The sequence below is a fragment of the Hermetia illucens genome, chromosome 7 (genome assembly GCF_905115235.1).
Source record: "Hermetia illucens chromosome 7, iHerIll2.2.curated.20191125, whole genome shotgun sequence".
In the NCBI taxonomy this organism is placed as follows: Eukaryota; Metazoa; Arthropoda; class Insecta; order Diptera; family Stratiomyidae; genus Hermetia; species Hermetia illucens.
Window position 1 is genome coordinate 15,033,585 of NC_051855.1, and position 15,679 is coordinate 15,049,263.

At 33.1% G+C, this 15,679-nt stretch overlaps 1 protein-coding gene across 17 annotated transcripts in view; it reads left to right on the forward strand.

The window, feature by feature from the left end:
• LOC119660910 (protein pangolin, isoforms A/H/I/S) overlaps positions 1–15,679 on the forward strand; it is a 160,892-nt gene that overhangs the window by 133,141 nt on the left and 12,072 nt on the right. For 13 of the 17 annotated variants that reach the window (XM_038069871.1, XM_038069870.1, XM_038069872.1 and 10 more), the window contains one exon: positions 10,049–10,118. In XM_038069871.1, the coding sequence (XP_037925799.1) occupies positions 10,049–10,118 (70 nt within the window). Of the gene's footprint in view, positions 1–3,036; positions 3,191–10,048; positions 10,119–15,679 lie in introns of all 17 variants that reach the window. The other 4 variants (XM_038069873.1, XM_038069874.1, XM_038069869.1 and 1 more) reach the window with 1 other exon arrangement.

Sequence of the window (15,679 nt, forward strand, 5' to 3'; positions counted from 1 at the left end):
CTCCCAAATATATAACTACTAATCAAATTGCCTGATTTCGGGGATAGATAAACGCCGACATTGCTAACCGACGGGCTGACTGTTGAAGGAAAATAGCAAGGATAGAGAAAAGGATCAGTAGTGAAGTCTAGTATTCATAATTTATAATTGGAAAATTTCGGGAGTAATAGTCGGCAGTGACTTGTTTGACATTTAGGACCCTGCCGGTATCCCTCGTTTCTTTTCGGAACTGGATAACTTCACTCTGGTTTGCTTTTAACCGAGAAAGAGATGTGTTCTCTGTTTTGTGGTCTCTAATTCCTAGAACTTGATTTCAAGGGGAGCATCCGGGTAGAAGAATGCGTACCTCTCATCAGGGCAACACTACTAGTGAACTTATGAATCGCAGCAAGGTTCCTGTCGTCAGGGGAATTCAAATATCCTTCAAAAGGCTTAATGTTTTGTCATTCAGCTAGTTCTCAGCGAAATAGATCACGTGATGCCGGAAAGTTGGATCAGATATGACAATAGGGTTTCTAACATAATTTTATTCCTTAAATTTGCAAATGTAGCTTTGTTTTAAACGATGTAGTACTTTGTCTGGTATTTGGTTGTGATTTGGATTTGCTAGAATATCTGTTCGATGTGATGATGACCGAATCCTTGCGTGCTCAGTACAATTCAACCCCCATTTTAATTAAGCAAGAATAATAAGGCAGAAAACATTATGGTATAGAAGTAATTAGATAAAGCCACCACCACAACCTGATTCGAAAAACCAACCCCGCCTTCCCATTGGGCTTAACTTGCTGCGATTTCCTCCAAGAAGTTTCTTCAGCAGTTTGTCGGCGTTCAAATGGAGGATTCTTTTCAAAATCTTAAACCCCAAACCAGGTCGAGTTATTAAATAATCGCCCTCTCTGAAAGTATTGGTATTCGGGCCATTTTTTATTTTATGATGGCTCAATAGCTCACATCATATAAGAATGGGGAGAATTTTGATAATTTTTCCGTTCCACAAGAATATTTCGGCATTGTATTAACCTTAATATTTGAAGGGTGGGTGATATGGTTAGTCAGACCCATGTTCTAATATGCTTAAGCGTTTTTGCATTCCATGAGAAAAGTTCGCCAACTTTCCTTGATCAATTGGTAAAATCGCTGCTCCACAACATTTGGTGTTGATCAGGATTACCGGTGAAGTTGGTTTCCAGAAAATTCCATATGCTCTGGTGTGGGGATTTTTTTAGGATACGGTTCTACATTTGCTAAGTCCATCCAGCTGGACTCGCGCTAATATAATACTCTATGTTGACAGGAAACTTTTACTTTCCAATTTTCTGACGAATATAAAAATTAGTTTATTTTTAAGAATGCGCTCCGAACGAGAAGCTCGAAAAAATAAATACTTTTGTTTTACTTAGATTTCGGCTCCCAAAAAGGAGATAAAGGACGTAAAAATTGGGCAGTGTACTTCCACTAGGGTTGAAGTGGAAAATGAGGAATTTAGGATCTTAATACGTTATTCTTAGTAAAGTTTCAGTAAGAGTCTCTTGCATAGTGCGGTTCTGTCCTTAATAGTATAATTAAGTCTAGCAGAGTGATTAGATTTTTTTTTATATTCGGATGCTTCTAATTCTGTATTCTATCAAACAAACTACAACAAAGAATAACATATCTAAGTAACCGCAGGGTTAGTACCTTCCTTTCGATGAGGCTGAAATTTGACATTTATTAAATTTTGGGCATATGCATTCCTAGTACATTCTAAGAATTTGAAATTATATGAAAAATAAGGAAACAAAACATTTTCAAGGAAACTTTAAGGAAATTTTTAACATACGCACCCGAACCCGTTAAACGATCAGTCACAATTCAAATAAGGAAAATATAAGATAAGAAATGAAATATGTTTTATCAGTAACGCATCTAAAATTATAATTTTTTTGGTTCATTCATCACAATTTTAATGGCACAAAAAAACAAGACTTAATCTTGTTTTTTTTTGTTCCTTACTAAGTCACGCAACTTAGAAATGTGAGTCAAATTAAACGCACGCTCTACACTGCATCGGAATCCATTTTTTTTTAATTGGGAGTAATTTGAAATTAAGCTGGCAAAAATACAAAATCTAAAATAAAACGATGAAAAAATTCGAAATGGATGGAAATGAAATGTCTTAAAGAATAATCGTAGTATTTATTCTTTTTCTTATTTCAATAATATAAAATTTTGGAATGAAAGAAGAACGGATTGTCAATCCATTTTTGACTCCTCCGAAATAAATTCAATCAGTATCAGTTTTCCGAATATAGCGAATATCTTCTAAGGTTTCAAGATAACATTTTTTTTTTTTTTTGAGAAAATATTATCTCTTTATTAATCACGAAATAAAAAGAAAAATTAAAAACGAAAACATTTGAATGTCTATAATTTTAATAGTCAACGATATAAATAGCTACATTCAAATATAATAGAAAACGTATTTCCTCCCTTTTTATGTAAAGTATAAAGCCCTTTTCCTACTATTTCAGCCGCATTTTTTTGTAGAAATGAAAATTACAGAAGAAATTGAAAGTTTGCACTGAATCAAAGCCTATTATTTGTAACTAATGCTATTAGAATTTTTAATTTATTTTAATTCTTGTGTACATCAATTGAACACCTAAAATTGTCTTACCGCGACACTATTCAAAATAGTTTTATACAGTTATAAACCGAAATAAGGTGTTTGTTTTACACAAAGTTTTAAGAAAGACGTTAATAAGCAACACCAATAAATTTTTTGACTATATTAACATCCATTATAAACATAAACAGAGCGTTTGTATGCAAGCGCCTTTCAAAATTTAAATATAAATTATAATAGCAAGTTCGAAATTTTTAGCATCATCAAGACATACATTTGATAGGCTTTGATGTTTTGATTAGGATTATAAGTCTGAAAGTCTTCTTAAAAATTAAATATAAAAATTATAGAAAATTATAGAAGAAGAACAGATTTTAAAGAAATAATCATTTTGGTTAATGTAAATCATATATATTATATATGTTTAGTGGCATGCTCTTGGTCGCGAAGAACAAGCTAAATATTATGAGCTAGCTAGACGCGAACGTCAGTTACATATGCAAATGTATCCTGATTGGAGTTCGCGAACGAATGCATCACGCGGCAAGAAACGGAAAAGAAAACAAGACACAAATGATGGAGGTTAGATATACTTATATATAATGATATAATGATAATAGTATATTTTTTCTTATTTAGAAGAATGAATTTAGCGAAGATATTCTTCTAAAATGTTTTTTTAGTTACACGCATGCATTTATATAATGTATTCACTCTGATACATTGTGTATATACATGCATATGTTATATATACCCCAATTTTTTTCTATCCTCAAAAAATATTGTCCTCTTATTAAATATTAGAAATTATCACTTAATTTTTGAAACTTGTAAAGAATGAATGCAGGGTTTTTAAAAAATACAAGTGATGTCTTTCTATCTATCAAACAAAAAAGAAAAAAATGATAAAACTCTGACATACAAAATAATTGACGATATTAGAGTAATCAGTGACGTTTAAGATGCACAATCAGGTCGGAAAAAATATATAAAAACATTATATATGATATAAAAAATTACAAAAAGTATAAATAATTAGATTACTATATCTGGTTATTAAAAATTTTATTTAAATAACCACCTCTGCCACATATAACTCTCTGCTTTGTTACCATTTCAAGCGAAAGTATTATTTAAGATTTTATTTTTTTTTCTTAACTCCCGAAAAATATCGAAGAAAAAAGTTTTGTTTGTCGAAATCAACGTCAAGACAAGTTTTTTCTTCCCGAAATCATCATTTGCTAGGTTGTCTAATTTTCATTTTTTTTGTATCTTTTAAATGCACAAGAGCTTTTGTACTGTTTTTCTTCTCTCACAGATATGAATGTGTATTTTCTGGCGCAATGTGTATATATTATTTATAGTTTGTTTCAAACCTGGTTGCGATTAGATCTAAAACCAGTTCCATGAAATTTGGATCATGAGAACGGTCTCATTAATATTATTCTGCAAGTAATACTTTTGTGATCGAAAAATTACTACGGGTGTATGGCAATCAATGAAAAAGTGAATACCACTATTTAGGGAATAATTATCAAATATTTTAAACATTCAAATCAAAGCAACACAAAAGACTAAATGAAATGTTCAAATGCATGATTAGCTATTTACTACTACAACTGTTACAATGTATATATAAAAGCATAGTTTTTGTTGAGTTTTATTTTCAGGTATCTCTATCAATAGTTTTCAATTTTTCCCTTGCTTTTCATTTTAATTATAATTTTGTTTATATATATCTTTTTTACAAGTCTATATTTCCAATATATAAATTGCAAATACAAAAATTGGGCAAAACTTTTTTAAATTATTTATTTCTTATATTGGAATAAATCCAAGCGCAAAAACAAAAATGGAAAAATTACAATACCGTAAAAAAAAAACAAAGGAAGAAAATGAAAGAGCTTATAGGAGAATAACAATCAAAAATATTAATAAAACAAAAAAAAGGACAATCAACTTCATTTCAGATACACAGTTGAATAAAACGTAAACAAGACAAATGCAAAATTAAAAAAAAAAAAAAGAAGGAAAAACAATTTATATAGAAGGTATAAAGTATCGAATCTGGAATTTGTTTCATTCTTAGGCAGGATAAAGAGAGAAGTATAGGTTTCTAATATCGTACATGGTATGTAACCACATATTCATGTAATAATGTTTTATTGTTTTTACCTACAAAATATCTAAAAAAATTAACAATTGACAACACAGATAAGGACATTGTAACTGCATATTAATTTTATCTTTTAGCCTTTGAATATCATTCATCAAACTAGTATCGAAAATTGTGTTTTGTTTTAGAGTTGTCTCATATAATCTGAGATTCTTTGATATTGCCGAGGCAACACAGCGAAATTGAAGTAATAGCAAAAAAAACATGCCGGAAACGTTAGATTTAGCTGAGATAATATCAAGTAAATTAAAATAAATACAACACACAATTTTCGGTCTTAAAGGGACAGAAAATCTGGGGATGAGGTTACCACCATAAAAATTTCCTTGTGGATGTCCCTGTCTTGGGCCCTAGGGAAAACTTCGGTACGAGAAATTAGTTGTTTCCCTCCCCTTCTCCCGAATATAAATAATAGTGAATATTGGAAGAATGTGTCTTCCAATGGCAGCTGTCGAGAAAAACCGGTAAAGCAACAGTCTAATTCGAACTTAGGTCCAAATTTCTTCTCACTTTTCCGTCCCTTTTGTCGTTTCGAGAAGAGGTTTCCGATTTTTAAAATTTTAAAGGCTGCACTAGTCCCTCAAGTTCTTATTCACAACTGAATCAATCGATATCCGACATTTTGTTTTTAATGCTTTCTACTCTAATCACTAAACTACCCGAAAAAGTTCATTAATATCTGCTGGATTAATTCTAGGAAAAATGGGGGGTTTTCACTTTCATAACACACACACAGGTCAAAACATTGGATATTCTCATGTCCTTCAAATTCAATATGTCCTGGAACCAGACCGGACGAGAGCGGGGTGAAAAAGTGGGAATTCCCTCCGGGCCCGGAGTTGTCTCGTAGGCCTGAAACACAAATTTCAAGGAAAAGTAATGAATATAGGGGTCTCAGCATAATTTTCATCCCCCACCTGGATTATTTTTACCCCGGGTCACTTTTTCTGTATAATTACCTCCCGGAGCCTATACGAGGGTCACCACGTTCCATTTCGCTCGTAGGATTGGTTTTTCTAGGCAGTTTCGGACCACTCTTGACTCCTTCCATTGCGAGCTCGGTAGAGCGGTGACCGTTGCTTAGCTATCTCAAAGAATATAGATATTTTTATCTTAAACATCGCTACTTGGTTTTCCGGAGATACAAGGATCCATAGCTTGTATGGAACATGAGATTTATTTGTTCATCATTTCATCATCATCAACGGCGCAATAACCGATATCCGGTCTTGGCCTGCCTTAGTAAGAAACTCCACACATCCCCGGTTTTGCACTGAAATTCCCCAATTCGATATCCCTAAAAATTGTCTGGCGTGCTTTTTCTGCCATAGATATTGGTCTTATAGAGTTTCCGGAAAGGATCTACCTTATCCTACCCGCCTGCCGCAAGCTGAGCAGGATTTTATCCACAACCAGACGGTCGTGGTATCGTTCATATATTTTATCGGAATCGTCCATCGTCATGTAAGGGACCAAAAATCCTTCGGAGGATTCTTCTCGCGAACGCGGGCCAAGAGTTCGCAAATTTTCTTGCTAAGAACCCAGGTTTCCGAGGAATATATAAGGACTGGTCATCGTCTTATACAGTAAGAGCCTATGGTGAAAGAGCCTATGCTGCTTTTATCTGGCCTTGCACAGGGTCAGCCTAATCAATCTTATCAGATTCGTCGGGATACTGAATTCTCTCATAGCCGTATAGAGTTTTACCCTGGCTGGAAATCAGATTTCCCTCCTTGTCTCGCCAGAATGAACACTTTATATAAGGTATAAGGCTTCAACCTGCTGACTTATTGGTAAAACAGACACACAGACTTGTTAGTTCTCCTAGGCTTCTTTTTTCTGTCTGTGAAGTCGCTTCTCCACTCAACGGAGTTTTTGATAGACATCTGCTTGTGTCCGCGTTCTTTGAAAGTATGGCGTTGTCCGGTATCTAGCATTATTTCGTTCCGTTGCTAGCTTACATTCATTCGCGAATCAGCCGTTCCGGCTTTTCCTGCACCTGGGGTCAAGTATGTTTGTGGCCGTATCCATGATAATGCTCTTCAGGTGGTTGTGAAGATCATTTGTTGATGCTTCCTTTCTAGAAGATGTGTTAACTGCGGTTATTGCAGCATCCATTTCTCCCCTATAGGCAGACTTCGGGGATCCGCTCAACTGCTTCGTAGAAAGTATCCTTCTCCGACTCTTTAGTCTCGTCTATAGGGGCGAGAACCTTAATGATGATTATATTTCTAAATTTCGCGAGCGCAGAGTACATAGCCTTTCGCTTATGTTTTCAAAGCCGAGCACTTCGTTTACTGGATGGCCGCTGGCTCTTCTCCAGGAAACTGGTCCCTATCTAACGTATTAGGACAACAGCATTCGGTCCGTACAGAGAGCCTACGTTCCATGACGTTGCTCGGTTCGTCGTTGTAAACTTCATTCTGTTCGAGGCTCCTTTCGTGGCTTCGTAACGGTTCGGTTTTCCTAGTAAGGTTGTTAACCCTACCGAACTCTCAATCTGGAGGACCAGTTGGTACAATTTGTCCCGTTCTTAGGCGCGGGCGACTCGCTTTCTTCCTTCTCCGTCTGCAGTTTTCCATTAAGAAAGAATCCCCAGCGGTCACCACGTGTAGGTGGAGATAGGGTTTTGGTAGTACAGGTGTTGATGTTGGTTCAGCCGGTATTTCCCAGGAAATTTACCACCCGCCCTCCTTACCACATGTTATCCGTTACATGTATTTAATCGGGTTATCGTGGAATCTGTTACTGGGAAAGGTCAGATATGAGAAAGAATTGTGCGATTTAGCTTGAGAGCACACCTATCTTTTTTTTCTCATTTTTCTCTTTCCGCGCAGGCGGGTCGACACACTACCGAACTGAAGCTGAAGAAAAATATGAGCGAAATGAACATTATCAAATTCAGAATGTAAAATTTATCATAAATGTCATCTTAACCGTGAGAAATCAGATTCCTCAAGTAACTGTGCCCAAATTCTGACAGTAGTCTCATTCAGACCCAATGGTCAATACCCTTAGTAGCGTAAAATATCTAATTATTATTCATTTTGAGTTATACTATCAAAATCTCAATTGCTGTGGGTCTATCAGCAACTAGAAACCCATTTCTTCAAAGAAAACAGTACTCCATATTTTTTTTTTAACCTTATTTCGCTTGAGCATTAATTGTTCAATTTTGTCGACCAATATCTCCGATTTGTGTTTTTTTTTTTGCTTAGTCGATATTTTTCTATGATCTATTAGGGATCATTATGAAAGATTATCTTCACAAGTTTGATTAATTTGTCATCTTTTTCGCGTCCTTCTTCATTTGAAAACCGACTTTAACGGCAAGAAATATTGAAATTACTTGAATTATTACAAGAATTTGAAATAAGACAACATGAAAAAAATTGAGAAAGAAATGAAATATAAAACAGAGTTTATCAGAATTATTCTTCTTTGTTCTATTCTCTTCAATAATCATCATATTTAGGATGCATTTTTTTTATTTATTTTATTATGTATGATATATTTATTTGATTGATATATAATATAATTATTTGATTGATCATCATTGATACTTAATATAATTATTTTAATGATCATCATTGGCGTATAACATAATCGTCAGTTTTATAAGCCCGAAATAATTATATTATTACGTCACATTTTACATTTACCAATTATCTGGTAGTTTTTTTTTTTTTTTTGGAAAATTTCTGAATTCAGTAATGATAATAAAAATAAGTGCACAAAAATCAGCATTTGTTAGATATGCAAAGAATTCATTCATTTCCCATGAATTTGCACAAATGCTAATTTATAACAGAATTTATATATTTATTAGTCAAATGGAGTGATATTGAATGGCTTTGATACTCTTAGATTACTACAGTTACCCCTGAGATATTCAGATTGGGATTTGGATTAAATAACCATAAAATAAACGAATTAAAAACAAGTACCACTAAAAAAACTGCAGGAAGGATAAGGATTACGAGTTGCAAATCGTAAATTATATCAATCGCTGAGACAAATGAGACTCTTCAAAAAATAAAAAAAAATATCCATTAACTAGAAATACCTATATTTCGAGTATTGCACTCAAGGGAGCAACTAGTACCCGAAATAACGAAATTTCCAGTAAATAAATAATCTTTTTTACGTTTGAAAAAGAGTCCTTTTTCCCTCAATTGAATAGAACGCAACAAAATATTTCGTAGAATTTTTAACAATCTGAATATCAATTTATTTCAATATGATATTTTTTTTTTGAATTTATATTTTTCAATTTAATTTCTTTCTTTTTTTGTAAATTCAATAGCTACTTAAAAAAGCTTTACTTAAGTATAATTATTGAGTCTGGAAGTTTGTTAGTCAAAATGAACCATTATTCTACATTAAGACAGGATCAAATGGTTTCATGTGCTTAAATTACAAATTATAACTTTGGTCCACAGTGAAAAAGTCTGTGTTTTCTATTAAATTAGTAAAGTTTTTTTTAAATAGCTTTCAGGGAAAGATTAATTTGAAACACAAAATGCTGTAAATTGAAAGATAAATCATTTTTCAACTTTCACTCTTTTTACTTTTTCGATTTCGTAACTCTATTCTGTAGTAATTGAGGGTTTGAATGTCATTCAAGAAATTGTTAGTAGTATTCTTATATTAAATTTTAATTTGTTGTTGAAGAAAAATACATTTTTAAATGCTTATTTCGCTCAGCGTGTAGAGATTAGAAGAAGTTTACTTGAAATATGGTTGAAACAGAACCAAAAATTAATTTAAACGTAGATTGTTTGAGAAATAACTATTCAAAAATGTATTTTTATCTTATTTAATCGGTCTTTTGGCTTATTAGAAAAATATTTTTCTTTATTTTCATTTTCAATTGCTAATATGCTAATGAAATATATATATTTTTTTTTCTAAATCTTTTTTCGCGGATCGTCTTTCCAACGACATTGGATATATGATGAACGCCAACATCATCGTGTTTGGTTTATGATAATAACAAACATAATGGAAAACAACAACGAAATATCATCAAAATCACCAACGAATCCACTGTTTTCGTAATTGATATCATCTGAATTGGAACAAAATGAATTTCTATCATTTGGATTGGAACAAAATTCATATTCATTACGTCTAACATCGAAAAAATTTCTGAAATTTTTTTCTAATTTCTAAAAACGGAAATATTTTCATCAAAAATTATTTTTATCATTTCTAAAAAAAAAATTCATTTTGAAAACGATAACAATCCAATGGTCCAACAGGTAATAACATGAAAAAGTGTCGAGCTAGGTTTGGTTTGGATCAGCAGAATCAATGGTGTAAACCTTGCAGGTATGTATTTGCTCTTTAATTATCCTCTAATTCTAGAATTTTGCGTTCAGTTTAAAATCTATATATGAATTATTGGCATTTTATAAATAAATGTATCTATTTATACTCGGAGGTAGGGATTTAAAAAAAAAAAACGAAATAAGTTAATCCATTTTTGCGAGGAAAAAAATCTTTTTGAGCTCAATAACGGGGAAAATGAATCAAAAATTATATAATGAGACATAAAGATAAATTTAATGCATGATGAAGAGAATATAATTGATGTTCGGCTCGAAAATATTTCTTTCATACTTCATTGATCTTGAAAAAAATGAACGAAAGTTTATATGTACGAAATTAAGTTCCCAGAGAATATCTCTTTGAACTAACCAAAAACAGTTGCCTACTATATATTTTTTATTCTATAATTTCAAAGATCCTTTTTTTTTAAGTTTTATATATATTTATATTTTGTATGCAGATTGATTTGACTTTATTTATGAAAATTTCCATATTTTCATTTATTTCTCTCAATTTTGTTCTCTAAAATAATTTATATATTTTTGTATTCTTTTATTGATAATTTATTTTCCTGATTATCGAAAATTTAGTGCGAAATGAACTCCCATTATTATTTTCATTTATACTTTATCCATTTTACATCCCAGTTTATTTATGAAATTCTATGAAAAAGTATCTTAACCGCCTTAAATCTTTAAGTAAAGTCCTTTTGACAACCCCCATGCCAGTTTAACAATAATGCCATTATTGGATAACCATCCACAAGGGGTTTTGTTAAAGATATTCTTTCCAAGTTTGGACACTGAACAGAAATAAATGAGTGTCATAAACCTCTATGTAGGGCAGAGCGCCTCAACCACACCTAAGTTTTATATTTATCGGTTTCTGAATAAAAAGTCAAACGGAGGACTTACATTTCGTCATTGAGGTTGAAATCAAGTGCATACCAAAAAATTCAATAAACATTCAAGCAAGATTAGAATCGACAGCAAATTCATTCAGTTACAAAACCATTGGCTATAAATTGCCTATTCCGTCGCTTTCCATTCTAAATTTAATCCTAGTCTACCCCGTTGACTGCCAGAGTCTATGTGTCTACGTCTACATACCTTGATTTTTTCAAATTTGATTGACGCCACTTGGCTTTTCATTCAATTGTGCCCAACTCAAAACTTGAACTGATTTAAAATCATTGCAACCCTTCGACTTTCAAGGCTGCAAGTAATGACCTATAATGTTTGATACAAACAGATTATGTCATCAGTTTTGATTACGAATCTTTTTTGTCTTTCGATACGGGATCGTTCTAAAATCAAACAAACTGGTTTGCTTCCTAACCAACCTTCAAGATAAATCATTTTTGGTCCTCTACTTATTATATCTGCTAGTCATCTGCTCTTCAATCTTTATTAGCATCTTGTCTCCCTATCTTCGCCCCCTTGACTGTGCTCTTCGGCATCGATTCCCTTTGAGCTTCCCTCTTGAATCAAACCTCTTTCCTTGTGGGGATTCCCAGCTCAGTCAAGTCATTCTTCAAGACAAATATTCTGCCTAGAGGATTCAATATGGGTTCTTTTACGCTTGCTTGTACACTATAGAAAACACAGGTGTTGTTTAACAAGCAAGATGTTCTCAGCGACTCCTTTTAAAACAATGCACCTTTTTGAGAGAATTGCAATATATTTAGACCAGCATGTTCACCATATTGAGACCGGAATATGCTTGCTCTATCTCAAATATATTAAGGGTTATAGAAATTATAAAAATCAATACATATGTATATAAATAAGCAAATAGTTCCACCTCTTATATGCCTTGCGGGATTCTTTCTTTAAACCTTCTCTATCCCTTCGTCATTTTCGTCCAAAATCCTCTTTTTTTTATTGATTTTTCTCCAGTATGTACAACATATATATATATTTCCATTCATTTATAAATAATTTTTATTTTCATTTGTCATTTTGTTTTATTGCCGTCAAAACATATATATATTCATATAAATATATATAATATATAAAATACCTTTTTTTTTCTCTGTGGAAAGACGTATATAAATTTCATTTCTATTTATCACTTAATTAATAAAAAAAAAATAGGATAAATCCTTAAAAATAGCAACCATTGAAAAAAAAAATACACAAAATATCAAAAATTAGTTATTAAATAAAAAAGATAGTTTTGAAAACTAAAGTGAAGATTTTACTGAACTTAGAACGAAGTAGGAATTAAGGTGAATTGGTATCGGAAACCATTGATAATAGTTTTTACTTAATATATCAATTTGAGGTTTTAATCTCTATCTTTCGTATTATCTCCAACTTTATGTTTTTGCAAAGGAAACAGGTTTAAAATAAAAACGTTATAACTAATTTTCAAGCGCTTCAGTATACTAAGACTACTACTCTAAACTAAACGCCATATAAAAACACCCATTTAACGCTCTTTTCTTGAATTATTCACCCTTAAGGGAAATTTGAAAGAAGCAGATTAGATAGTAATATGCCTTCTATGCACTCCTTTGTCTAGCGCAGAACATCTATACACTCTCTTAATTCTCATTATTATTTTTACCTGTTTCATTGTTAGTGCCCGGAAAGCTCATTGGTTAGAGAGCCAGGCTCACCTCTTGCAACAGAAGGTCGTAATTCAAATCTTGACTGGTCATATTATGCCCTCACTATAAAAAACTTGAATGTAACTTCCGACCCCGGCACAACTATTAAGTCTTTGAGCCATATTACGAGCGTAGAGTCGTGGGTCAAATAAGGCTCTGGAGGCTGCGTTGGGTGGGTCATTTGATCCGAGTAGGCAAGGAAAACCCTGCTCGAAAAGTGTTTAATCTATTTATCTTCCGGGTAACCCAGTCTTCACTACAACAGTGGTGTATACCAAGACGTAAATCATTTGGAGTAACGAATTTGATGATATTAGCGCAAGGCCGGGGTTCTGAAACTCTTGATTGTACCAGGGTCAGATTGGACACCGGTTGTCGTGTCATCGATAGTGATGATATAGGTTCTGGAGTTCGCAAAGGGAAAATGGTAAGGATCCTGTTATGAAATATAAAATATAGAGCATACCATGAGTTGCCATGGAGGGCCTCTATGCCTCTAATTTTAGCGGAACAATGTGCTATTTCGTCACTTCTGACCAAGCGCCCCCCTCGTCTCTTTCCCTTCTTGATGGCGTTCAGAGTTCGCACCTCCCATGTGCCGCCACATTTTCATGTTTAAAGTAGCTTGGACTCCAAAAGTACGATCGCGACGACTTCATCCTTGGTCGATTGTTAGCTGTGGGCTTCTCCGGTGAGAAAAGGGGGAGGAGTTCATCTTAATTTTGTAAAATGATGGCGATATTTGAGCTAAACACTGGATTTAAGATGCTTATTTCGCTATCTAAAGATGATATTGTTCAAGGAAATGGGTCTGGGATCAATTTTTCTAATATCAGCTTCTCCATGTCGTAATCCGTCGGAGAGGTTGAATGCTATCCATCGTGATCCGGCAGCTTAGATTTAGCCTTGTACAGGTTTATTGTTCATGACCAGCAGAGTCAACCTTCCTATCATGATGGCATAAAGCTTTATCTATGCGATCATAGTTGACTTTAACCCTTATGTTAGTAACCGTTTACCCGGGTACCTACCGCGGTGTATTTGTATAAATAGCTCAAAAGAAAATTCAATATTTTATTTTAAGCTCTTGAATCGTCGGTTTTTAACTTAAAAGAAAGCTAGTTGTGAGTACATTTAATTTATTTATTTATTTTTTTTTTTAAATAATCTTAAACTCCACCCATCGTCCCATCAGCAATTGGGTACCCGGGTATCCGCAATAGAAGGAAAAAAAAAGAGGAGATGGTCCCTATTAAGGGATGAAATTAAATTTTATTAAAAAATAAAGAAATACATTTTTTTTATAATTAATTGTAATTAATTAAATCTGACTGAGATCTCATTTTGATTTTCTACCTCCTCAGAACAGCAATGAATATCAGCTAAAAAATTTGTTCCCCACACATTTCATTCATTGCTTCCACACTTTCTCATTTTAATATATTTAGAACATATCAAAAATAGCATCTAAAAGTCTTCTTTCAATTTTTTCCTCTACCATTTTTGGGTATATTTTAATTATATAAAAAAATATTTATCTGACTCTCTTATTCATTTTGGGCATATATTCCTATTAAATATCCAAATTATATTGAAAAATTTCCAATACATCAAAATTCTTAATATATATATATAAAAGAAGTTGGGAATGTAAATGTATCCACCGAAAAAAAAAAAAAAATCTGTCATTCCACAAAGAAAATATCCAATGAAACCAAAACCGATGGAAATTTGTATTCACTTTTCTCTTTTTAGAAATAATTCGGCAAAAAATATAAATCGACTTTTAAAAATTTTAACAATTTCAACACAAAAATAACCAATAAACCGATTTTTGAAATGGCAATAAAAACCACTTTTTTTCGAATTAATTAACGGAGCAAAAATAATTAAATTTGGCATCATCAATTGTCCATTTTTATTATTTGTTTTTGTTTTTTCATTTTTGGCTTTACCGTTTGAAGTCATATCGAGAATAATACATGATTAGTTTTCATTTGCTGTATTTCTTTTATTTATCTTTTATTTGATATCTCTTCTCCACTTGATGCATTTCAGTAATTTTTATTTATTTCTGCATTGGTAGTTAGATAAAAAGACGAATTTGTCATACATACACAATGTATAATTTTCACTCAGGACCTCCTCTTATGGTATAATCATTGCTTCCCTTTGTCTTCTTCTTCTTTAGCCTTTGTCCCGATCGGTAGCGGGTACCATCTCCCCACAAAGAAACCTGTGTTTTTAAGCAGTTTACGTGATTGTAATGAAAATATTAATAATAGCAGTGATATCTCCTTCCAGCTCTGTTAATTAGGTTTGGGAAGGTTGTTTGGGGCTGTCAGTCTCCAGTCTAGGGCATAGGCAACTCTTAATTCGCAAACACGTCATCACTGCGAATCATCTTCTTCTTGTTTAGTTTTTGTCCAATAATGGGGTCAACCTGTTTTGATCCAATTTTTCCTTTGTTTCGTCATAGGAGCCTAAGATTCTCAGATCACCATCTAGCGTCTCAAAGCACGTTGTTCCGAGTGACCTTTTGGTCAGTCCCCCAGCTGATAACATTAATCGGAGATATTTAAATAGCAACGCGCTCCCACTCACAGCGATATTGTCTATTCTACTGGGTTCGGTCACACAAGCACTGTTTCATTGAGATTCATTTGGAGACCCAAGCGCATGGCTTGGCTTTTGAACAAATTGCTCGAGATCACCTCTGTTGTGAGATGCTAGGAAAACATCGTCTACTTGACGTTGGATAACCCGCGTGACAGTGTTTACGACATGAAGGAGAAGGTATGGGGAGAAGGTGCTTTCCTTGAAGAACACTAACAGAGGCACGAAACTTCTTCTTTTTCTTCAGTCTTTACCCCGTTCACAATTCATAGGCCCATTTGCAAGGATTATTAAGTTCTTAGCAAGGGCCACGAATTCAGCTCTCCCACCC